The 24,612-nt window shown below is 43.9% G+C and overlaps 1 protein-coding gene across 1 annotated transcript in view; it reads right to left on the reverse strand.

Moving 5' to 3' along the window:
- Nucleotides 1-1,474: 1,474 nt before the first annotated feature.
- The window catches only part of zeb1a (zinc finger E-box binding homeobox 1a), a gene marked incomplete at both ends in the record, with an annotated part of 61,426 nt that continues 38,288 nt past the window's right edge, over nucleotides 1,475-24,612 (reverse strand). The window contains 8 exons of the mRNA XM_080502973.1: nucleotides 1,475-1,609; nucleotides 2,828-3,432; nucleotides 4,686-4,863; nucleotides 5,454-7,240; nucleotides 9,905-10,031; nucleotides 11,245-11,447; nucleotides 11,600-11,752; nucleotides 21,122-21,301. Of these exons, the coding sequence (XP_080359099.1) occupies nucleotides 1,475-1,609; nucleotides 2,828-3,432; nucleotides 4,686-4,863; nucleotides 5,454-7,240; nucleotides 9,905-10,031; nucleotides 11,245-11,447; nucleotides 11,600-11,752; nucleotides 21,122-21,301 (3,368 nt within the window). The remainder of the gene's footprint in view (nucleotides 1,610-2,827; nucleotides 3,433-4,685; nucleotides 4,864-5,453; nucleotides 7,241-9,904; nucleotides 10,032-11,244; nucleotides 11,448-11,599; nucleotides 11,753-21,121; nucleotides 21,302-24,612) is intronic.

Consider the following 24,612-nt stretch of genomic DNA (forward strand, 5'->3'; position numbering starts at 1 on the left):
TGGTTCAATGATCCGATTTCGTCTGGATTCTGTGAGCTTTACTTCGTTCCTGAGCCGACCTGCTCAAGTCGGCCCTGATGTCTCATAGAAATGACATAAGAAACTGATTATCTCGCTGTCAAAAAGGCTTTTTTTTTTTTTTTTTTTTTAAATCCACAGGACAGATCGGTCTGGACAACCAATAATGTAACACTGACCAATAATGTCATATCTGCCAAAAAAAAAAAAAAGTCATTATTTTGGCCAGTTCAAATATAATGTCACAAAACGATAAAACAAACCCCAAACAACACATTTCAGAACCATGGAGGGAGAAAGCTGCATAGTGTGAGTATGAAGGTTAATTCTGACAAACACAATGCATAATCAAAAAATGAAATACAATTTGAAAGCAGTAATTTCTGTACTTTTTCGATAATTTGCTGCAGTTAATACATTTTTCAAAGAATGTTTTATGCTACTTAATAATATAATAACCTGTCATTAATGTAAGAATACATTTTCTTATTTTATTGGCAAGTTATTGGCTTTATTGTCCATCATTACATTATTGGTGGAACAGTTTCTTGAGTGAATAAAATGCAATCACAGGTATCATGGTATCATGAAGAAAAGATAAAAGAAAAAGCACAAAAAAAAAAATCCCTAATCAATCAGATGTTTCGTTCAAGAAGGGATTTCAAGGTTTTCAAAAAGGTTTCAAGTTGCAACTTTTCCTATGTGATAAAACGTGCAGCTTTTAAAAACTCGCTGGAGGTGAAACTGCGTAGTTTTTAGACCGGGGGTGTCAAACAGCCGAATTCACGTGTCAAGATTATGTTTCAAACAATACGCGTTTAATGAAGTTAAGATTCCTGGCAAGGCTTTGCTGCCATCTGCTGCTCAGAGTGGTGTAGTGTTACATCAGATGATCTCATTAAAACGGTTAAAACCTTTGAATTTAATCGCCAATTTATTGTATTTGACACCCCTGTTCCAGACAGTTTGGCAAATAAAACAAGACACAATTCACTACTTCTTTTCCTCCCCCCCCCCCCCCCCAAAAAAAAAATCTGCAGACAAAACAACTGAGAAAATAGTAAAATAGTGAGCAGGTAAACTGTTTACTTACTATAGTTTAAGCCTAAACACTGTTTCCCACCTTTTCACATTAAAAACTCTTTAAAACGAAACAAAAAAAAAAAGGCCTCGGATGCTAAAATTGTGACAAAATTTTGCTGTTCTGTGCAAGTCAACAAACATTAGTCAACGTTGTGTAAGTAACAGAGGGACAATAATAATACTGGCTACATGTGTGAAGAAGTAGAAGAAGAAATAATAACACTGTTCAATGGCACTTTTAACAGCACACAGGTCTTGCATAAGGCTGGAGGCATTTGGGGTGGAAACAGGAAAACACTCCTGATCCTTCACATAGAACTCTTGACTTCATGTATGAGTTGATAATACTGAAACGATAAACGAGGAGCTCGGTTTAAAAATCTGGGCGCGTCTGTTCGTGGAGCCGCGGCGGCGGGCGCCCTGAGGCCCGAGGCGGCGCCGCCGCGGCGGCCCGAGACAAAATGCCCCCGATGCTGGCTTTTTGAGGTTTCGTGACTCTTGCCTTTCCCTGATAGGACAAAATTTGGTTATGGCGTTTTACAGAGAAGCCGCATTCTCATCCCAGACCCCCTCCCCACCCCCCCACCCCCCCCTCCCCCGTTTCCCCAAGAATACTTTTGATTTCCTTAAGGCTAACAGTCAAAACTGAAAAACAAAGAAAATTACAAACGGAACGCTAGCTAGCGGAGACTAACACTAACAACAAACGACACCGTGGCTAGCTAGTGCACAAATATAACACTGAAGGGCGTACAATGCATGAGGCATGTATCCATAGGTAAACCAGGAATACTGTAGTGCAGAGGTTTTTGTTCGTAGAACTCAATAAAATACTGATTTTAGGAAAACTTCGATGGCAATAAAAAGGTATAGAAATCTCATCTTTACAGGTTAAATGTCTTCGAACAAGAACAAGATTAGTAACACTGGCTGAACGGAGAGAGACAGGAAAAAGGAAGGAAAAAAAAACAAAAAACGAAACACCTGGGATCTCTCAGAAACGAGTCTAACGAGTGAGTGGGTGAGCTCTAGTTTAAAATCTGTACTTCTATAAACACTTTCAAAAACTGATATTTCTTCACAAATAAAAAGTCACCGTTTCAGGGTTTGGGTTTTTTTTTTCTTTTGTTTTTGTTTTTTTGTTTTTTTTCTTTTCTTTTGAGTTCAGGCACACCTGGGTTTTTGTACACAGTAGTGGACCGTTAAGATCAGGCATCCGCCGCGGCGTTTCCTCCATCTCAAAGTGTTTGAGATCCCGTCCGGGACGCGGCCTCCACTATTTGGCGTCTGTCTCCACTTCCTCCGCCGGCTCGGCGCCGTCTGACTCCTCCCTGATGCTTCTGTCCGTCTCCCCTTCGCATTCGGCCGCCTTTTCCTCCACCGCCGCCGCCGCCGCCGCCTTGTCTTTCTCCTCCACCACCGCCGCCTTGTCTTTCTCCTCCACCACCGCCGCCTTGTCTTTCTCCTCCTCCACTGCCGCCGCCTTGTCTTTCTCCTCCTCCACTGCCGCCGCCTTGTCTTTCTCCTCCACCGCCACGTCTTTCTCCTCCTCCACTGCCGCCGCCTTGTCTTTCTCCTCCACCGCCACCGCCTTGTCTTTCTCCTCCACCGCCACCGCCTTGTCTTTCTCCTCCACCGCCACCGCCACCGCCTTGTCTTTCTCCTCCTCCACCGCCACCGCCTTGTCTTTCTCCTCCACCGCCACCGCCTTGTCTTTCTCCTCCACCGCCGCCACCGCCTTGTCTTTCTCCTCCGTCCCCACGCTGCCGACGTGGTTCTCCCCGAGCTCCACCTCCACCACGTCGAACGCCATCTCCTCCTCCACCTGCTGACTTTCAGTCTCTCCGTCCTCCGTCGGCTCCTCCTCTTCCCCTTCCTCCTCCTCGTCCTCGTCCTCATCCTCCTCCTCGTCGCCAAAGTTCCCCTCGTAGATCTCGCACTCGCCGTCGTCCACCTGCACCACCCGGATGTCGTCCATGCACATGGCCTCCTCCTCCTCGTCCTCGTCCTCCTCCTCCTCCTCGCTCTCCCTCTCGTCCGAGTCCAGCTGGGAGGGAGGGGTGGTGGCGCGGCTGTCGGACTGCGGCCCGGCGCCGGGGCTGCCCATCTCCGGCCGGCCCTTGGCGAGCCTGGCGGCGGTGGCGTCGTCCTTGCTGCAGTACGAGTAGCGGTGGTTCATGTGCTGCGAGTACGAGCCCGAGTGGGAGAAGCGCTTGCCGCACTTGTCGCACTGGTATGGCTTCTCGCCGGAGTGCAGCCGCGAGTGCTCGATCAGGTGGTGCTTGTGTTTGAAGGCCTTCTTGCAGATGCTGCACTCGTGGGGACGCTTTCCTGCAGACGGAGGGACAAACGTTTTGGTTGGGGTTTTTTCTAAACGTTGTTTTTTTTCAAAATGTGATTTACTGCTGGAACAGTTTGTGTGTTATTGTTAGTTCTGGCCTCCAGGAGGCGTCGGCTCTCCGCACTGCCAATAGTTGCAGAAAGGAAGTGACATAAAAGGATGTTTTTGTTATAGTTGTGCCAAAATGAGGATGTGATTCAAGATTCGCATTAGCACACATGAGTCGCCACTTTAGTGTTTGTCGCATCGGATTTCTATCATTTTCAGACATTCAAAGTTTAAAAAATATCCCATTCAAGCTCATTATTTTCACAAATGACTGCTTCAAAATCAGCAAGGGATGAAAAAATAAATAAATCTAAATAAAATAAGGATGCAATTCATTTAAAAGAATTAAAAAAAAACTACTTTTAAAAGGAGACGACGCTCTGCCACATGAGGTGCAGACACTTATCTTCATCGGAATATTTTCAGCTGTGAGAGAAACCTGATGTAAGATCTCCGCGGGACATCTGAGACGCTGTAACTTATTCTCCAAGCTAAAACTCTTCAAAATGGAAGCTCTGCAATTCAAGCATTTGGTTTGGCTTTTAGCCTTTGTGTCAAATTCTGAACAAGCTTTCTACACAAAGGGATGCAAATATTTAATAATATAGAACATTTGTTAGATAAGAGGGATAAAACAGGATGAATGGATGAAAAATATAAGCTTGAAAGTGTTGGACAGTCTTAAATAAAAAAAAAAAAGCTTTAGACCGACAAAGATGTTTAATATTCAGACATTTCAGCACTTTCTAACTGCTGACACAAAACTCCTCATTTTAATGTTTGCCTCCGGCCGTTTTTACATTAATGGATGTTCAGGTTAGTTAAGAGTGTTGCGATAATAGTTTGAACAAAATCCCTCAATGGACACACACACACGCACGCACGCACACACACAGAAAATTTGCAGACGTGATGAAACCACATTCCAATGTGACATTAGCTGCTGGAGCGTTGGGGATTTTTTTTATACAATTTTTTTTTACATTAAATTCAGAACACAAGTCACGTCTGTAATAAACATTCAAGTCAACTGTTTCCAATCTGTTGCGTTTACAGGCCAGATGCTCCATAAAAGTTACGACATATTTAACGAGAGATGATGTAACCATCTACCTTAAACACCACAACCCGGGTATGTTGTGTATGTTGTGTGTGTGTGTGTGTGTGTGGGTGGGGAGGGGGGGGCTGAGCGTACCTGTGTGTTCGTATTTATGCCGGAGCAGCGAGCTGCCTTTCTGGAAGACCTTTGAGCAGAGGTCGCAGGGGTAGACGCCGGTTTCCAGCCGCCGCTTCTTCGCCAAACTGCCGGACGGGGAGTCGTTCTGCTCCTCGGCTGCGGAGACGCCGTCGGAGCCGCTCTCAGGACGCTTCTCCTGCGGAGGAAACAGTCGTCGGTGGAGCCGCGAGTCAGGGGGGGCGAACGGTTTCAATGTTTCACAACGTTAATGTTCAAGAGCTGAAGATGCAATAATGTGCTTAACAAGCCTTTCTACACTTTGAGATCTCCTTTCTGAATGTATAATTTAACCACGTCAGCCAGCCGCAGTCCTCTGATTTAAGAAGACGCCACACAAAAAGTCATGTTTTAGCTCCCAATGTGAGGAAAAATGTAAAAAGAAGCATGGTTTGTTGTGATTATTCAATGTGTTTGGAAAGCCTGCTGCTGCTCTGATCTGTACTGCCAACACTACAGTATATCGGTTTACCCCATAGAACTATAGAGTAGCAGATTAATACATCATTTTCTTACTTTAAATACATTTCCTGTTGTTGATTGATGACGGATGAAAGGGGGCGGGATCATTTCAGAATAGATTTGTTTTGCGACAGTGCAACATAAGAGTCCTTTTTGTCTTGATTACTATTTAATTTTTCCCCCATCATTTGCATTTCAACACAAAATGAAGATTCTTTTTTTATCTTTTGAGCTTTGCTTCCTCGCCATCATCGCCGTTCCACCCACCTTATGGCCGTTCAGCACAACCGTCTTGGCTCCGGTGGCGTTGCCGGCCGAAGTGGCGTAGGTGTAGGTGAGCTGCGGGATGAGGATGGTTCTCTTCGTTGACGTGTTGAGGCCACTGAGGCAGCCCACCGTGCCCTGCCCGGCGATGGCGAGCAGCGTGGGCAGCTGCGCGGCGGTGACGATGTTCACGGGCCGTCCCGGCTGAGCCGCGGTGACGAAGATGGTGCGGCCGTCGAGCTGCTCCTTCCTCAGGCAGGTCAGGTTCAGCGGATGCTCCTGCTGCTTGGCGGGCGGCATGACGGCCGTCTTCTCCAGCGCCGCCGCAATGTCTTTTGGGAGGGAGAGGTCCAGCGGCTCGGCCTGGGAGCCCGGGGCCTCGGGGTCTTCGGGTTCGCTCTTGATGATGACGAGGTCGCCGTTGTGCGACGTGGAGTCCGACGGGGAAGCGCTACCGCAGTCTGAAGCATCCTGGGATTTTTCTTTGTCACTGTCGTCTCCGTCTCTCCGATCCAAGCTTTTCTTTAAGCCGGAGTTTATGGCCGAAGTCGATTTGGAACTCCGACAGTTGCTCGCAGTTTTCCCAGAGTTCTTCTTGGCAAACCACTTTCTGACCACGTCCACAGGAATCCTGGCTGACTCTGAGAGTTTCGCCAGCTCCTTCTCGTTGGGATTGGCATTGGAGGCAAAGTAGTTCTTGAGGAGTGAGACGAGGTCGTCCACCGGCGGCTCCTCTAGGGTGACCCCGGCCTCGCTCAGCAGAGCGGCGAACGACGGGTCCAGAGCGGCCGAGTCCACGGCCTCGCCGTTGGCCGCTTTGCGGTGTTGGAGGAGGTGCAACGCCTCCAGGTTTTCGGGACAGTCATCGCAGAGTAAACATGTACTGGTGCTGCTTTGTTTTGGCATCCGAGCTGATTCTACACTTTGAAAACCTGCCATTTCTGCCTCCGTGGCTGACTCCGCCTCCTCGTCATTTATGGGCACGGATTCTGGTTCCGTCTTGACAATGGAGAGGTCGGCTGCCTCCAAGGCTTGAGGTTTGTCTGTTTTCGTTGGCGTGGGGGCTGCAGCGGCCACGGCTGTGAGAGCGTGGAGGCTGGGGGGGTTGGTTTTGACAATGAGCGGTGTTGGCTGGGTCGTGGCGGCAGTGGCGGCCGTGGGGCTGATGCTGTAGTTGACGATGATCTTCGTGGTGCCGTCGTGGTCCACAAACGCCGGCAGGCTGATGATCTGCTGCTGCGGCTGCTGCACGACGATCCCCTGCTTCCCCTGCGTCACGGCTCCGTTGGCGGAGCCCAGCACCTGCCGGAGCACGTTCCCGTCCATCGCCACCTTGAGCACATTCTGCAAGTCATTTAAATTGATACTGATTGGTGACATCAGGCCGACCGTTGGCACCACCATAGTCACGCCTTGAGGCAGAGCCGGAGCGGAAGCCGGAGCAGGAGCGGCGGCCGGCTGCGTCGCCGTGCCCCCGTTCACCACCCCGTTGCTGCCGGTCGAGGTGGCCGGCATGGGCTTGCACTCGTATTCCACAGGTTCGGATTTGATCTGAGTGACAGGCAGCTGCTCCTGGAGCGGCTTGCTCTCGGTCTTCTCTTTAAGGACGACGCGGGCCGGAGCGATCACGACAGGTCGAACCTGCATGGTCGACGGCGGGACTTTTAATGACGCCCGTGGGAGACCGTTTGGCAAAAGGCCCACACACTTCTTGCTACTGATGTGGGAGCTGTAGGAGCCCGAGTGGGAGAACCGCTTCTTGCAGTTTACGCATTCGTACGGTTTCTCACCTGAAAGGAACAGAAAACACAGAAAGCAGTTTTTAATCAGCAAGTTTACAAATTAAAAATCCAAAACTGTCTGAATTGCTTTGACACACAAGCTCCTTTTTTCGTCATTATAACATTATTACTAGCTGTTATGTAGAACATTTACTGTTGACAGTGTTTTTGGTACCGTTATCAGTATTAAAATTTGATTTGCATTCTTTCAGACCGCTGAGGTCCTCGGGAGGATGTTTACCAAGTGTTTCAGTGTCAGAAGAAACAAGGTGAAGCAGCTTCTAGTTCTTACGCTCAACTGAGGAACAAACAATCCCGACAAACTTCTGCAATTAACGATCAATTTTGCTACTTAGTCACTTTGTTTTAATGTATTTCCTTTAGTTTCTTGTAAAACAATGGTATCAATGGTGCAATATGAATAAACTTGCTGTGCCTTGGCTCGAGTCCAGATTGGGCTTAAATATTGAAGTTTAAGGTGAATTGCTCATAGTGTGATTGTCTGTTTTTCTGTATTTGGACTGGTGACAAACAATCAGCTGGAATCAACTCTACGTGAACCTGAGCTGAATGAGGCGGTGTAAGAGATGGATGGATAATAACCATAATGAGGCATTTATGCTTATCATTGGCAGGTTATTTGGATTATGTAGATTTATTTTTTGTTGTTGCACTATTTGCACACTGAGGGAATTGGTCACAGGTTGTATATGTAGAGGGCATAAGTGACAAGGATACAACTCACTATAGGAAAACCCCTGGTATAGTATCTTTGTTGTCTAATAAACCAACCAATTTGCAAATAGATGGACTGGAAATTTGGTCTTTGGGTCTGTGTTGATTTACTCCTGCTCCACCTGTGTAGTAATGACTAAAATGGGAAATTGAAAATGTGTTTTTACGGTTTCTTTGGCAGACTTGGCTGAGGACGCAACAGACAAAAGCTGCTGCTGGAGGCTGAGGGCTTTATTCAAGGCTTGATGTTGAGAGGAAACACACTCCAGGCAAAGATGAAAAAACAAACTGAAGCTAAAAGTCTGTTCAAGAGCAAAGAAAACTCAAACTGATCAAACAATATGAACACTTAAACACAGCAAAGGGAGAAAATGAAGACTGGAGAAGACCGGAATCACATGAAGGCGGGCGAACACAGTGACGCATTGGAAAAATACTATGAACATTGGAAATGTTCACAGAGTGCTTTAAACAAACAGGAAACAGGAAATGATCGAAATGGAAATGCAAACGACGGAAAAAGTTAAGGAAACGGAAATGGTTTCGGGTTTTACCTGCTTGGCTGTTTTGATTATGCTGTCGAGATTTTTTAAATTGACAATAACTTCGTATTTCATGTTTTTAGTTGTTTTTTTTTTATTCTGCTTTTGTGCATTTTGAGTTCTCAGCAAAGCGCCTGGAATGAATATACATTATTATTGTTGATTTTAAAAATTATTATAATAATAATCTATATTATGATCTATCGAGTCCATATGAACTGTGGAATTTTATAACAATAGCAGCTTTGCATTCAAATGTAAAAAAAAAAAGGACAAATTAAAGAAAGACCCAACTCAACAAAGGTAACTACCGTATTTTCTGCCCTATAAGGCACACCGGGTTATAAGGTGCACCTACATTGATTGACATAATTTACAACTTCATTCATATATAAGGCGCACCGCCCTATAAGGCGCATGGAATAGACCAGTGGTCGGCAACATTTATAGCTCAAAGCCATTAGGTTACATTTTCCACTGATTCTAATACCCAGAGAGGTGCACATGCTTTATTTTAATAGTCTACCTGCAGCCTATGCCAGGAGGACACTACACACAAAACCTTCTTCACTACTGGTTGACAACTTACAACTACCGGTAATAATAATAATAATAATAAACTAAACTACATGAACTAAGCAACAAAAACACAACACAACACAATTATTACCGACACCACAAACCAAATATAACCCCCAATAATTGCATTTAAAACACCACAAACAGCTGCAATGAATTATGGGAGTTTCTATCGGCTGCACTGAGGAGCTCAGGTTGAATTTGTCGCTGCAAGGCATGATGTCCCATCATGCCTTGCAGCGACAAATTCATGTTTTGTGTTGTTGGAGGTTATTGTGGCTTGTTGTTGGGCTTGGTGTTGTGTTGATTGTGTTTATGCTGTGTTTTTGTTCCCCAGTTTAGGGAGTAATTATTTCATCTAGTTTATTTTGGTTTGTTAGAATGTTGGTGTGCAACCATGAGTGATTAAGGTGTTGTGCGGAGTCTGGTCCGCTCTGAAGATCCGGTTGCGAAGTTAGAGTTGTCAAAATAAAAGCTTCTGGTTGTTCAGCTGTCAAATAGCAGTCTTGAGTAGAACAATTGTCCATATATAAGGCGCACCGGGCTATAAGGCGCGGTGGCAGCTTTTGAGAAAATTCGAGGTATTTAGGTGCGCCTTATAGGGCGGAAAATACGGTACTGTTTTACTGTTTTGAAATGATCCAAAACAAGACCAAAAACAAAATACTCAATTTCACCACTGAAAGTTTGGAGTACTTCAAAGGGCAAATATTTAAAAATGTAACTTTATTTAAAACTTCATTTATTTGGACTAAAGCAACAGAACGATGAAAGCTAATATTGATGGATTGCGTTGCGTGTGTGTGCAGCCGCTCACCGCTGTGTATGCGCAGGTGCTCCTTCAGATGGTGTTTGTATTTGAAGGCTTTCAAACATTCGGTGCACTTGAACTTGCGGGTTCCTCCGATTCCTCCCGATCCTCCGGTCGACGGGGAAACGTGATGCTACGAGAGGAAAACACATCGTCTAAACCACACAAACACCAAAACAAGGATGTGCAGTGTTGCACAGCAATGGGATGAACACAATCCAATCGATACATGAAAAAGAATGGCAGGGCGAAAGCATCAACCTTTTCCAAAACAAACAAAATTCATATTTACTTTATTTTTGCTGGAGTTTGAAAGGACTATAGATTATCTTTGTTTTGTATTTTGCTCATATGACATATGGCTGACAGTACATAATGACTTTAAAGAAACACTCAAATGAATCAAACCAGTGGAACCAAAGTCTTCTGAGACGTTGCAGTCTAAAAGAAACCTTTTCTTCATCTATTCATCGATCTACTTTTGAGCAGGCAAAGCATCATGACGCCCCCGTGATCCCAGGTTTCTCACAACCACATTTCCCCTTTAAAAAAATGTATAGGACACTCTAACGCAGGGGTGTCAAAGTCATTTTAGTTGAGGGGCCACACCCACCCTAATCTGACCTCTGGAGGGCCGAACAAGTCAAACGTAACATATTAAACTGCAGATATGGACAAATGTCAAAGTCTTTCCTTCTTTTGATCCTTTTGTAACTGCAAGAATTTGCCAGTCTATTCTGAAATGTACATATTAAAGTTAATCAGATATTATTATATTTGCAACAAAAAAAAACCCCTCAGTCACCTGTATCTGGATATCATATTTTTATTCAGGATTAAAACAATTTCTCATCATCTGGACATTTTTTTGAGTTTACGTGTCTAAATTATCATTTCACATAAATTGGACACCTTTATTGTGAAAGGTGTTATGTTATGTGACCTCCACAGAGGCATTAATTAATTCTGTCCAAGGGCGGTTTTGAATGTCATTTTTGCCAATCTAGTGTTTTTAGATCAGCAGCCTCTGTCGGTTTTCATATATATATTTAAAAAAAAACAAAAAAACAAATCACATGGCGAGCCGGATTAGATCCTCTGGCGGGCCGCTTCCCCGGCCCCCGGGTCGCATGTTTGACACCCCTGCTCTAAAGGAACTGATACAAAGTGGACCAAACCAGCAGCAGGAACCACCTCAGTGCTCAGCATTGCTAAAAAAAATAAATAAATTGTGGGACAGCTCAAATGGAACGACGATGAAACATGACATGAAACGACGCAGCACGACTGAGACAATGAGACGTGGTTTCACCCTCAGCTCGGCGCCCTGGCTCGAGGGCTTTTACCTGGTCCCTGTTGCCCCGGTGGTGGCTCATGTGCCTCTCCAGCTGCGAGCGGTACGTGAAGGTGTAGCTGCAGTGCGAACAGCTGTAGTTGTCCTCGCTGGTCTCGTGGCGATACTTTATGTGCTCCTTCAGCGAGGCGTTGCGCTTGTAGCCCCGGGAGCAGTAGGGGCAAGTGTGCAGCTGGGAGAAGGAGTCCGGCGTGCCTGTGAGAGGAGGGAACACGTTAATGCAGTTTTGAAGGACGCAAAATCTACTATTTAACACCAATTATTGCAAAATGACGACTTCCTTGTGCGGATAAATACACAAACTGAGGCATGGTGCCGCCACAGACAGTCATGCGGGCTGTGTGTACCGTTTTCATCGGCGCCTCCCGTCTCTGCCGGACTCTGCTCATCCTCGGGGGCTTCGGGATAGATGATGGCTGTGTCTCCCTGCTGGAGGATCTCCTCCACAAGAGCGTCTTTCACCGACTCCTCTTCCTCCTCCGACACGCACTCTTCCTTCACTGCGGGGATGAGGACAGCCAGACGGAGTCGAGGGTCAGTAAAGCAGCAGTCAATGGAGACTCAGCAACAGGACAGGAAATAGAACTACACTGACCAGTGAATAACAGTCTAATTATTCATTCATCATGGAGACTGTTCGCGGGTCAAAGTATACATTTGTGATGGATAAATGACTCTTGCGGAGCTCTTATGAGATGTTTCCGGTCTGTATCCTGCTGAAAGTAGAATCACACATATTGTTCCAAGTTGACATAATATTATGGCTGATCAGGCATGTGAGTTATAAACCTGAACTCTCAGTTTGAAATATATCTAAAATGAAACAAATAATGAATTGACTGATTACCCACACATATTTTATGCATTTGAACATGAAAGCAAACTTTCTCTTGTGGATCAAATGTTTTAAAGATGTTGACACTAGAGGGCGCCACATGATCACACACTCGACACTGTTCACTTCATGTTTTGGCAAGATTTGATGCTGTAACTTTATGTGTGTTCAGGAAAAGAAACACATTTTAGCTTGATAGAATGTGTTAATAGTCTATGTATTTCCTCAAAATGATATAGAATACAGAAACCAAAACTGAAAGAAGCTGAAAAAGAATGAAAGACAACACAACGAAACCACTTTCATACTTTTCCAAAACATAATTTATCTATGAAACGAACAAAATTGGAGCTTGCTTTGCTTAATTACTTAGTAGGCTGAGGTTACATTGACTAAAAACTATGATTATAATAAAGGTGTATATTACTCAAGAATAATATTCCTTTTCTTGCATTTCACAGTAATCGGTATGTTAATGCTGGAGTTTCCTGGTAGCAGCTGGTTTGCTGTGCTTGTTTCCCATAATGAGCCTTACACAGAATAATTACAGCCCTGGGCTGGATTCAAATGGGGCACTTCAGAGGGAAAAAGTGACCCAGAGATGTTGCACTGACAGCCTGTCCTCTCCCCTGCACTCCCGCTCATTAAACCAAACACACTCCTCCATTCAAATTACCCTCAGGTACGACACCACCAGCAACAAAAGAGAGACGAAAACACTCACAGTTCTACTCGACACGCATGGAAAGACGGATTTACAGTTTGTAGAAATCACCTTGCCTGGTTCCACTCTCAGAATTCACAAGTTTAAAGAAGTTTTAAGACTCACTGGGAAACTGTAAATCGAATGAAAGTTGGTGTGCATGATGCATGTAGTATTTTTATTTTCTTTTTTACGTTTAAATGGTCATTTGTCTTTAGTTATTATTCACACCTCAGCTATCTTGCTAATTTGATGGTTTACAGTGAAACATTACATTTTTATCTACAGCAAAACTCAAGTCAACTTAAATCTCAATGCCGAAGAGAAGTGTTCATTTTTCATGTGGGAAATAGATCTTCAACTATGACTATCAAACTAAGTTTTGAAACTAGTAGTACTTGCATAAACCAACTGTAACACCCTTTTCTCTAAAGTGTGGTTAAATGCCTCCTCTTTCACCTCACCCCTCCATAATATGGCCAATTCTTCATGACTTGTCACCTCCAGTTTGATCACGGCCTATGTATATATATTTTGGTTTTTGCACTTTAATAGTAAAACCTGATGTCTCTGTAAAATGATTAATGTTTACAATCAAAAATGATTGAAACCACAAATAATTAAGGAGAATAAGTGATGATGGGATGTATGTTTTAGTTTTTCTCTTCTCTACTTGTGTTATGTTGTTAATTTTTGTGTATCAGTTGGTATCCTTTGTAACTTTATGGATTTTTAAGGGACAAGCACAAATAAGCCTTGGCTTCAGCTTGTACCCATTTCGGCTTTTACAGAAATTGTAAAAAAAAAAAAAAAAAATGTGTGCTTGAACTTTACATCACCATAAACTGAATGCACAAAATAACATTTTTGCACTGTAACTGTAAACAAAATAAACCACTCATCCATTCTGCACCTCTTCTACAGTTTAATTTGGACATAAAATACATTATATTCTGCATTAAAAGCACAATCTCATCAACACTGACAGAGTTTCAGTTGTACACTTTGACAGTGTACGGAAGACGTGCTGCTTCTATAAGAGCTGCTGTTAGTATATCTGTTGCAAAGGAACCAGGCCACAAGGGGTTAATCCACTTTCTGTTGAGGAAAGACATAAAAACATTGATAAGAACGAGCGGCGTGGTGCCAGAGGCCACGCCTCTCCCTGCTGAGCCATGTCAGGGACAGGTGCAGCTGTGTGTGTGTGTGTGTGTGTGAGTGTGTGTGTGCGAGAGAGAGTGAGAGTGTTGGTGAAGAAGAGGCGGGCCCAGGCCGAGCCCTGTTAAGCCTCATTTTGAACACGGATCTTCGCTTCCCATGATCTCATCCCAGAGCTTTCCAGATCTCTCAATTCCCCCTCAGAGACACACATTCGTCCACCTTTCCAGCCTCGTCCTCCGCCTCCCTCTGCTCATTCCTGTGTCATCACACTGCCTCGTCCTGTTCCTCATTTTAACCTTCTCGTCCTACACCTTGTTACAGTGGTATTTATACAGCTCAGCTGACGCTCTTTGTCCTCTTATGGTTCCAATAGGAAAACCACCTCTGAGAGGGAAATAGACACGGAAGAGAGAAACTCTTCAAACTGTCACCAAATGTACCAAAAGTAGAATTAAAATCTGATCTTGCTGTTTCCATTTCCGGGCTTTAGCAGAGGAACACGCGCTAAACATACACATTAAGAGATGAGATCAGACTTCTGATTAACTGAACAAGTTTCCTCTGCAACACATCAACTGTTCTGCATACCGACAAGCTTGAGCTAAAAAGGCTGCTGTAGTCTAACAAGCTGATCATTGTGACTTCATCCACATATGACAGGGTTACGGTTGATCCAGATACTGCTCAACTTCATGTTAAGTGGTTCGACCGGTAATATATTACTGTAATAACCTTTTAAGTTTTTCTTTGTTGTGGCACAGAGTGCATGTGATGTCTGTATTTCCCCCAAACCAAACAATAACTCCTGAAAATATCTACAATCTCAAAATAGAGCCAATTTTAACGGAACCTTCCGGTGCAAAAAACATAAGAAATGTCCCAAAAAACGTCTTCTATAGTTGTTGGATTATGTGTTTTCACATGGCTAATGCTAGCTATCTTTCTGATATCCCAGGGTCTCAAGTGTTGTGTTGTGTTGCTCCTCTAAAAACTATGTTTTCCTCAAAACTTTTACAAATTGCTTGGTGGCTTGGCTGGATTGGAGCCTCTACGATCACATACCAAGAAGGAAAATATGAACAGCTGTGTCCAAACCAGAAATCAAACTTCAGTTTAAAAACCTTGTAGCTGCAGTGTTTCGAAAATACCTTTCAGAAAGGTGCTTTATGGAGAAACTGCATACATGTAAATGTGGAGCTCCTCATGTAGTCCTGCTGAGTTGTATTTGGTCCACTTGTCTCTTCTTTAGGCAAAAAGCATGGAATTTTAGCCTTGATTCACTTCACATTAAAAACGTATTGTGTATAAAAAATACCAGATGGGTTTGCAGAGATAGAAATGTTTCCTCCAGGGGCGATTGTATTTAGTCTGTGCTTGGAATTGAGATTCAGTATCTCACTTTTTGCTGTGAGGGGTCTCATGTTTAGAGCAAGCCAAGAATCAGATGGCAGCGATGCCAAATGTGAACACGCTCTCAAACCATCCATCAGCGGAGTGGCCAATTTTCTGTCAGAGGACTAATTGATTAATAAACCAACCTCTCCAGCTTTAATAGATCTGAGCTGTGACGCTCAGATCTGTGTTTCTTGTATTATGTGTGGAAGAGGGAGAAGAAATTATGGATTTTTTAAAGTAAACATTTTCCACATCACAGTGCGCTCTCTCTCTCTCTCTCTCTCTCTCTCTCTCTCTCTCTCTCTCTCAGGCTTGACTCCCTTCTTGACTTCTTCCATCTCTCCACCTTTCCCTCCTTCTATGGCCTCGCTGCTTCTCTCCACCTTCCTATTCCTCTCCCCATGACCCTCCTCCTCCTTCACTTGATACACCTCTCTGCATATTTTCCCACCACACTCTACAATTACACTTAATGCCTCACAAAAAGCCACGAGGTAATGACGACCAGAAACCATGCAACACGCACACACACACACACACACACACACACACACACACACACACACACACACACACACACACACACACACACACACACACACACACACACGTGGAATATCAGAATGGAATGAAAACAGGAAATCATGTGGCGCACACTCACTCACGAAGTTATTCACAGGCACTCTGTACACACACACACACACACACACACACACACACACACACACACACACACACACACACAGTGTCGGCCGCTCTCGTATACCTTGCCAGAACCTGTCACTGTGAGCCCAAGCTGGATTTATAAGGCAGGATGGATTGGAGCTGCAGTGCGGCCCGGACTGCAGGGGGAGTAGCTCACGCTAATCTCTCACCGGAGGACCGATTCAACAGCAACTGCTCTCCCTGCGTCCTCTTACGGGGAGGTAGGAAAGGAGTGAAGCGTCGAGACTTTCCCACTGAGGGTCTACGGCTCTGCGGCACTTCGTGACTTCCCTCAAACGACCTCTCACACGGGCACTAAAATCCTGGTGACTTTTTGGTTCGTTAATGTTTTTCTAAAGGTCTCTACTGCAGGTGCAAGTACAACACAGCAAGCACTGCTTTGACCATGTGACCCCCACGACACACACTGCGACGCATTTGTAGTTGGATGGGTTACATGAATCCTCTCTGAATTCATGAATTCATTAAGAAATATGGCAAAATATTTGGCTGTGTTGAACCCGATCTGCATAATTATACAGCGCTGATCTTAGTCTAAGATAGTCTAAGTGCGATCTTAAACTGACACAGGAAGTTCAAAGGACATCGCATTCAGTAAAAGTTCAACAACAACAAATTGCTTCCGACCACAAGCTGATCACTTTCTCAGGAACTGTTGAATACTTTGAATTAAAGCACACGCCTAAAAAGAAAGAAAGAATAACTTTCCCATCCGGTGCTATGATTACCCCACCATGCATGCCATTGTTTTCCAGTGTATTAAACCTTTATTGGATATTGCCTGAAAAAAGAAATTCTAATAATTTTGCTGTTCATTATTTTGCCTCTGCCTCAGTCCTGCATGTATCATGCAGCAATGCAGTTCGGGTCATTAACCTTTTACTGATGGAAGGATAAATTAATGTCGTCATCCAATGATGAAACAGCCAAACTATTGAAGGTTTGGTATCTTGATATCTCTATCACATCATGTCAAAATGTAGTCCATTTTTAACTGTGGCTCAGTTGGTAATTCGGGTCATTTTGTGTCACTGGGCAAGACATAAAAGCTCAGTTTACACAACAACGGTGCTAAAAACCACTGAAACGTGACCTTTTAAAATTGCTCTGACTCCATCTGCTACAGTGCACCACGGCCACAGAAAACAGTTCTTCTGCACATGCTAAGTAGATGAACAATAAGAACAATGTTTTCCTTCATACTGTCATGATTCTCAGTCCATATTCTCCTGAGAATTGGTAGTTTTAGTTGACAGTCACTGTAATAACAATCCAACTTTGTCATCTGTCCATACAAATGTTCATGTGCTCCCATTGTTGATGTGTACAGTGTACTGTTCTCTGTTAATGTCTATCTGTATGTGGTTTCATTACAAATACAACCAACAACGCCCACTAGTGGTCCTACATGCTCATCACATAATTTTCAGAATTTCTGCCATTTCCGTCTAAACAGACATCGTTTTCAAAACAATGCTGTGTAAGTAAGCGCGTAACTTTTGTCAAGCGAAAAAGCAAAAACGTCGCGTAAAGCTCTAAATGAGGTGGAACACCCGTCTTTGGTTTGACTGTACAAAGCTCTTCGAAACCTCATCACTCCTACGACAGTTCAGGATCAATAATAAACAATATGGCTGATATACAATGTGTCTACTGTGTGATATCATAAGCTCCCAAAAGTTAACTTCTTGTCTGGAGAAGTTCCACAGGTGATCCAAATAATGAACGAACAAGCTCAGCAAGCCTTTGAAAATTAATAACTCCCGGAGTGAGAGCACTTCCCCCGAACAAAGCGGACGGCCTGTCAAACTATCTATAGCAGGGGAGGAAACGGCACGGAGAGGAGACGAAAAACAAGGGAACAAAGGCTGAGGAAGACGTGAGTGTTTGTTATGAGCCTGGCAGATGAATACAAAGACCTGAAAAAGGGATCAGTGGCTGAAGAAAAGTAGTGAGAACGGGGAGTGAAAGGGAGTGAGCAGCGGTCCCGAGCGCTGCTCACACCATGTAAGGCTTTCTTCGGCAACAATGAAGCCAGCCTCGAGTGCAATATCTCTGGGTGTCACATTCTCGCCGTCTCCATGGTTTTAGTATTTCCTGCTTGGCTGTAGCTCACCGCTACCGAGATGAAGGCAGATGCTTGCGTAGGCTGAGCTGTTCGCTGGGAATCGGGGATTAAAAGGGCATTGAGGATCGGCGTAAACACGAGCCAATCAACTTGCGCCGAATGCAGACTCGCTTGTGTCTCCGCTTGTTAAATCTCGGGGAACTTTGGGAGCTTTGTTTGCAGGTTGAGGTGCGTTAGCATGAGTAAGCACTGATCTCTCAAAACTGAAGTAACTTTAAAAAGTTTTTAAAGAGCTTTTCTGCACACACAAAAAGCCAAAAAAACAAAATCGAGAACACAAAGACATTTCTTTATGCCTGTGCATCCTGCGGCGGGTGAAACTTGTGAAAGTCGGAGAGGAAAGGCGGTGGGAAGTGGATTGATAAGCGGCGTGAGTTCAAAATATGTCCAAAAAAAAAACCCCAGATGTGACGCCTGCAGCATGACGAGACTTGTTCTGTGTTAATCCTCTGGTGGACATGCAGTGCAGACAAAATCTGCAAAAAGACAAAACGAGAGGCGCTTCAGCTGACTCTACTCCCCACAGGCACTGGTCGTCCCAGCAGTGTTAATGAAGGAACTCATTACAAGGCCATCATCTCACTGATATCTCAGACAACATGCCTGAATCTGACCAACGCTGGGGATCCAACAGAAGCTTGAACCCTGACTGGACTATAAAATTAAGTTTCACAGTTTTAATAAAACCTGTATCGTGCTTGCATTAAATAGATAAACCAGGTTATGAAAGATGGTTCTGTGTAAAGTTACTGTTGGATAAAGCTTTCAGTAGCTGAGAGGAAACATATGAGCACTGGTTGGAAAAAACAGCGACATCCGAATGTATTTAAACAATAAATTGGACAAAATACAATATTGTGCTCTGGTGGGGCATTCATTTTCCCACATTTCCTTGATAGATTTTTGTGTCTAATAATATCCAACCCGAAGACGAAGCTGATCTCTGTGAACTACCAGAGCGTTGAGGATGGTTAATTCAGTGTGTTTGAATGCAAAGGTAAGAGACAGAGCAAACGCAACATCTGGCTCTGCAGGCGTTACCCGGGGCTTCGGGGAACATCGTCTAATCTGATCAAAGAGAGAGCAGGTACTCGTACGCACACAAATAATCTCACCGTGCTGGGCTCTGAAAATTCGGAAACATCTCCGGTTCACTGCGCGCTGCGCCCCGAGATACGGATCTAATAACATTCTGGTTTACGAAATGTGTCAGGCTGTATAATCACGGGTTCCATTTGGAGTCAGTGCTGGATGTAAATGATAAAACATCAAGTCGATACACACCATGTGTTTGTGTATTAGGACCCGTTTGCACAATGACGTTTCAAGTTTGTGCTTATTTGTTGGGCCACTTTTTCTTTGTAACGAATCCCAATACACATGTGACAGTACACTATAAACATTAACAATGGCACGCAAAACGTAAAAACTACGCTTTCTCTTTTCACTTGAAATCGCCTTAGTGTCTCCCGGTGGTAAACGATTGATCTCCACACATGGACTTCAGTGGTGGAGTGGTTCTCTGGGCTGTGTGGAGTTCGCATGTTCCTCCTGCATGTAATTGTTTTAATAAGCCAGTTTACAGAGGTTTGATCCTAAAGCATAATGTGACTTCGACTATTACAAAAGTCTTGTTTTTACAAAAGTACTTGTACTTAAGTAAAGATTATAAGTATTTTGTTGTTTCTTGTATAAATAATAAGTACCTCTTGCTCTTGAATCTTATTGTCTGCTGTGATGTATTGGCAGTCATGAGCAGTTGTAATCTTTGGTGATGAAAGGTGAAAGCCTGTCGTGATCAGTTGTGACTGCTGTGATCAGAGCTGACAGGAATATTCAAGCACACAAGGCGCAGCACTGACTGCGTGTAAAGAGCAGCCTCTGGGTAGAGTGCTGCATTATTCCAAGGCATGTTAGCCTGTTAGGGAACGGATTGGATTTATTGAGGTTTGTTGGGATGTGAGCACTGAAGATTAGACAGGAAAACCTCTGCATGACTGCAGGCCAGATTATGCATTACTGAAGGTATTACTGAAGCGTGTCTATTCCTCTGACGCGCCTACTTCCCTGCCTCCTTTCTCTTTCCGTCCTTCTATCAACCCGCTTCATGTTTTCCCTCATTTGCACGCTGCTGTTTGCTAAAAAAAAGAAAAAGAAAGAAAAAAGAAAAAAAAAATCCCAGCTTTTTGATCATCCTTTACTTCTGCGTTGATGTGAACGCCACGCTGAGTCGTGATGGCGTTCGGCTGACTCAAGCTTTTTTTACGCGCCAGCGGAACATTCAGCGGATGCATTCATGCACAATACGAAGATCAGGAGGGTCATTCAATCCAGAAGAAACATTTAGGAAATGCACTGCATGTGTGCTTAAGCTTGTAAAGCACTTGTACACACTCATGTGCAGTATGCTAAGCCCGCCGCCGCCCCAATTTGATTTTACTTGATAGCAGTTGTGTGGATAATCTCCCCACCTGTTCGGTTAAATCTACATGAGCACCACACATTATGTGGTCGTGGAAAAAAAACAAACCTGCCATTACTGATGTGCTTTTTCAGCTTTATTTACAGCAGAGATCAAGGAAAATATGAGGTAATGCTAAAATTAAAAGTTAGTGTAAAGTTTGTATTGCTCCAGCTTCCTGAGTTATTCCTACAGAAGTTACAGGAGTGAATATGTTTAGCTTATTTCCGCAGTGCTGCTGCAGAATATCTGTGCGGAAACAGCTTGTGTAAGCCTGCGGTGACGCTGGGGAGCTCCTGCATGAGAACGTATTAGGGTCTAGAAGCTGCCGAGAGATGAAACTGTCATAGATTAACAGACAATGCGATCGATCTGAGGGGATTCCATCTTAAGACAGACACAAATCACGTGTCGCATCCACCGCAAAGAGAACCGGCGTGCTGAAGCGTCTTCCTCTCACCTCCATTCCAGGAGCCGTTGTGGGGTAATACTGTTATGGCAGCGTCATGGCTGTCCAGTGTGGTGGTCCCGTCGGCGTCCGTGACCTCGGGGTCCTGCAAGCCGTCGTCCTCCACGATGTGTAGCTTGTCCTCGTCGTCAGAGTCTGAACTGGCCTCCAAGCCATTGTTGAAGTTTGTCACTGTGGGAAAAGACAAAAAAAACAACAACAAAAAAACATGAAGAGGTGAGGAATGATCATTACCTTCATCTTGCTTGCTTTCGATCCAGCACCCTGTCGCTGCAATCACAATCTGACTCACATCTGCGCTGCAGAATGAAGGCGATAAACAGAAAAGTACCTGAGCTGCACAGGGATGAAACTCTGTGTGCTCTGATTTGTCTCTGAAAGTTTCAGTTTGTGATCTAGGAATCTTCGATTGCCATTCGAGGTGACTGTCAACTATAAAACTACTAGTCCCGGGAGAATATGGACTGGGAGTCACGACACGCCGCCATTGTTATTGTCCATCTACTCTTACAAGTGCAAAAAAACGATGTAGTATGGCCTCAGAGACACCAATGAGCCGCAAACGCATGTTTTTAGTGGAGTAGAAGCCAGAGTATCTGGATAAAACCCACACACAAAGGGAAGAGAGACAATGGCGGCCTTGAGTTTAAAGAAGCAGTTCAACTCCCACAGATCACCACTGTGGATCCCTGAACAATAAAGTATGAACTCCGGTTTGAATCGAGTATTCTTTTTTGTAAAACACATTTTCTTTTTCTTTTCTTTTTTTTTCCATTCAGAAAGCAAAAAGAAATTACTTTGGAATTCACTTTTTTTTCAATTTTATTCAGTGATGTTCTTATATTGATGTGACTGCTAATAGAAACAATAGTTGCAAGCGTAAACGTGAATCAATACGTGCAAGGTAGCATTAAAAAAAAGAATAAATGGGAGCCAGGGAATAAGAAAAAAAGAAAAAAGATCACTTGTTTATCTGCTTCAGAAAGCAAATCTATTTTCCAGTGTGTCGAGGCAGGACGGAGCGTCGGAGGGGTTCGGCCTCTTAATGGGAACTCAAAGTGACAAATGAACAGACCGGACTGATCTGAATCAACTTAACGACAGAAGCATTTGTGTGTTCAGCACAAAGGGAGCTTGTAAATGTACGAGACACGGAGATATAGCGGGTTTTAGGCGATGATGAGCGCGCTGCTGTAATTGCTTTTCTACCTGTCAGCATGTATGCATGTATGAGTGTGTGAGTACAGAGCAAAGCTGCGCACACATGTGCGTCTCTCTCTCTCTCTCTGCGGGGAAGCTGCGCACCTCCGCGGAGGTGTTGAAGACGCCTAATGAGAAAGAAAGCTCCGGCTCTTTGTTCACAGGTGACAGGTGTGTGCACGCACACACACACACACACACACACCACACTATTCCCAAACCACAAAACAAGCTCTGAATGTGTGTGTCAGTTAGCTCGCTACCTCTGCATGCAGATCACACGCAGCTACTGTAACCTTCCTACACCTCGTCTATTACATGCGACACGACGGCGGAGACTCCAACACGGTGCCTCCAGGAGGAAGTGTGTGTGCTTTCTGGAGACGACTGCGCCGCTGCTCCACATAGTCAACGCAGAGACGTCTGTGTGTGTGAATGTGGGGCGAGGTCGACGCACGTCTGGATGGATTTAAGAGGCTGGGAGCATCACGGGGTGAGACAAGAAGAGCGGAGAGGGTGTCTCTACTTCCAGGAGCTTCGGTTTGTGATAAAATAGACGAGACAAAAAGGCTGAAGCCGAAAACTTTGTGATTGTTGAAAATTTATCAAGCTGTTATCTCTAAATGTTTGTCCCATCTTGAGAAAAGCAGTCAAATTAAAAAGGCACATTTGTAATCAAATAAAGAGGTGAAATTAAATAATATACACGAAATAAACACTTTTAGTTTTTGCTCACATTATTTATGTGCTGAATCTAAGATCTAAGACTTTTTCCATGTACACAAAAGGCCTTTTCCTCAAATATATATAGAACATGTGTAACCACACCAGCCCAGGAACTCCACATCCGGCATCTTCACCCCCACGATGGTCTGAGAGCAGCCTCCGCTCAGTTTGCATAACCTGAGAATGTCTGCCCAAATTTGTCGGTGGTCTCCACCTGACTGAGGTCAAAAAATCTGGAAAATCCTGCAGCTAGAACGTATAACAGACCAAACAAAAAGAATTCATTCAAAAAAGTAGCCTGGCCAACAACTTATTATCCATCAGGATCAATAGATCGAATGAAACAGATCTATTTATATTTTCTTAACTGATTAATTTAGGTCCTGTTTACACGAGGAAGTTGGATTGTCATTACAGTGACTGTCAATGATAAAACTACCAAGAGTGTTTGCAAAAGTTCTACCTTGGGACCTGTTTTTAAAAATTTTTTTACTTTCGTGGCTCCGATCATCGTTGTCGTGTAAACAGATGCCCAAACTCCTAAAAAGATTTTACATTTTGACTTGAAAACGTTGTGTAAACAGGGCCTTAATCTTACTTGCTTCTCTGTTTTATTGTTTGCTTGTTGATTTAATGTATCTGGATCTATGTGACTTTGCTTAACGATGTATAGGATTTTGCTCAAGAATATGCAAAATACAAAACTTAAATAAGTGTCCTAAGGATGACTGTGGTTAATCAAATTAAAAAGAAAAAGAAAAAAGAAAAAAACATTGTCCACCCTGGACAGCTGCTTCCTCACTCCTGCAGGACTTTGCCAAAGAGCAGTTCCAGCAGCAACAGACAGGAGGCAGTGCTGAGCAGAGGAGTGAAAGACAAGCAGACAATAGGTAAACTGGAGAGTTATTGTGTAAGAGAAAGAGACCTGTCCACATCATCATGACAATGTGTCAAGTGAACTGTTAATCCCCCATCTGGAGGCCTGCGGAGACGAGAGGCCGGCTCTGAGAGGAAGAGGGAAGTCTAGACAAAAGCATTCCTCCCTTCCTGCCATCCATCTCTCTGATTAAGAATCGGTTTCATAACGGGCCCCTTGATTATTACTCCCTGCTAATGTTTATTCACATCTTTTTTTTTTTTTTCCCCGAAAACATAAAACATGACTTTCCCCTGTGTCTGTTGGTGGACTGAATTCCTTTTTAATTTCAACATAAACCCTTGGCAGACGAGAGACGCTGCACTTTTACATCAAAGATAAATTTGATGTACAATTTGTTCCACTTCACAAAGCAGACGTCACCGGATAAAACAAGCAAATGAGTAATAAAAGCAACACCGAGGGAAGAGAATTAACTGTCCAGGTATGTTTTATCTCTTCACATAATTCAAACACAATTTCCGTGACATCTGCTGCATACTGACAAACACAAAAGAGCCCGGTTTGGCTGTTGTCGCATCGTGTTTCTAGGTTTATTTACTCCAAACACTTAATAAAAATCATTGTGATGTAGCAGGACACGTTAGGCCAATGAAAATGATTAGTAGGTCCATAGAAG

Source organism: Blennius ocellaris (genome assembly GCF_963422515.1).
Source record: "Blennius ocellaris genome assembly, chromosome: 10".
Classification (NCBI taxonomy): domain Eukaryota; kingdom Metazoa; phylum Chordata; class Actinopteri; order Blenniiformes; family Blenniidae; genus Blennius; species Blennius ocellaris.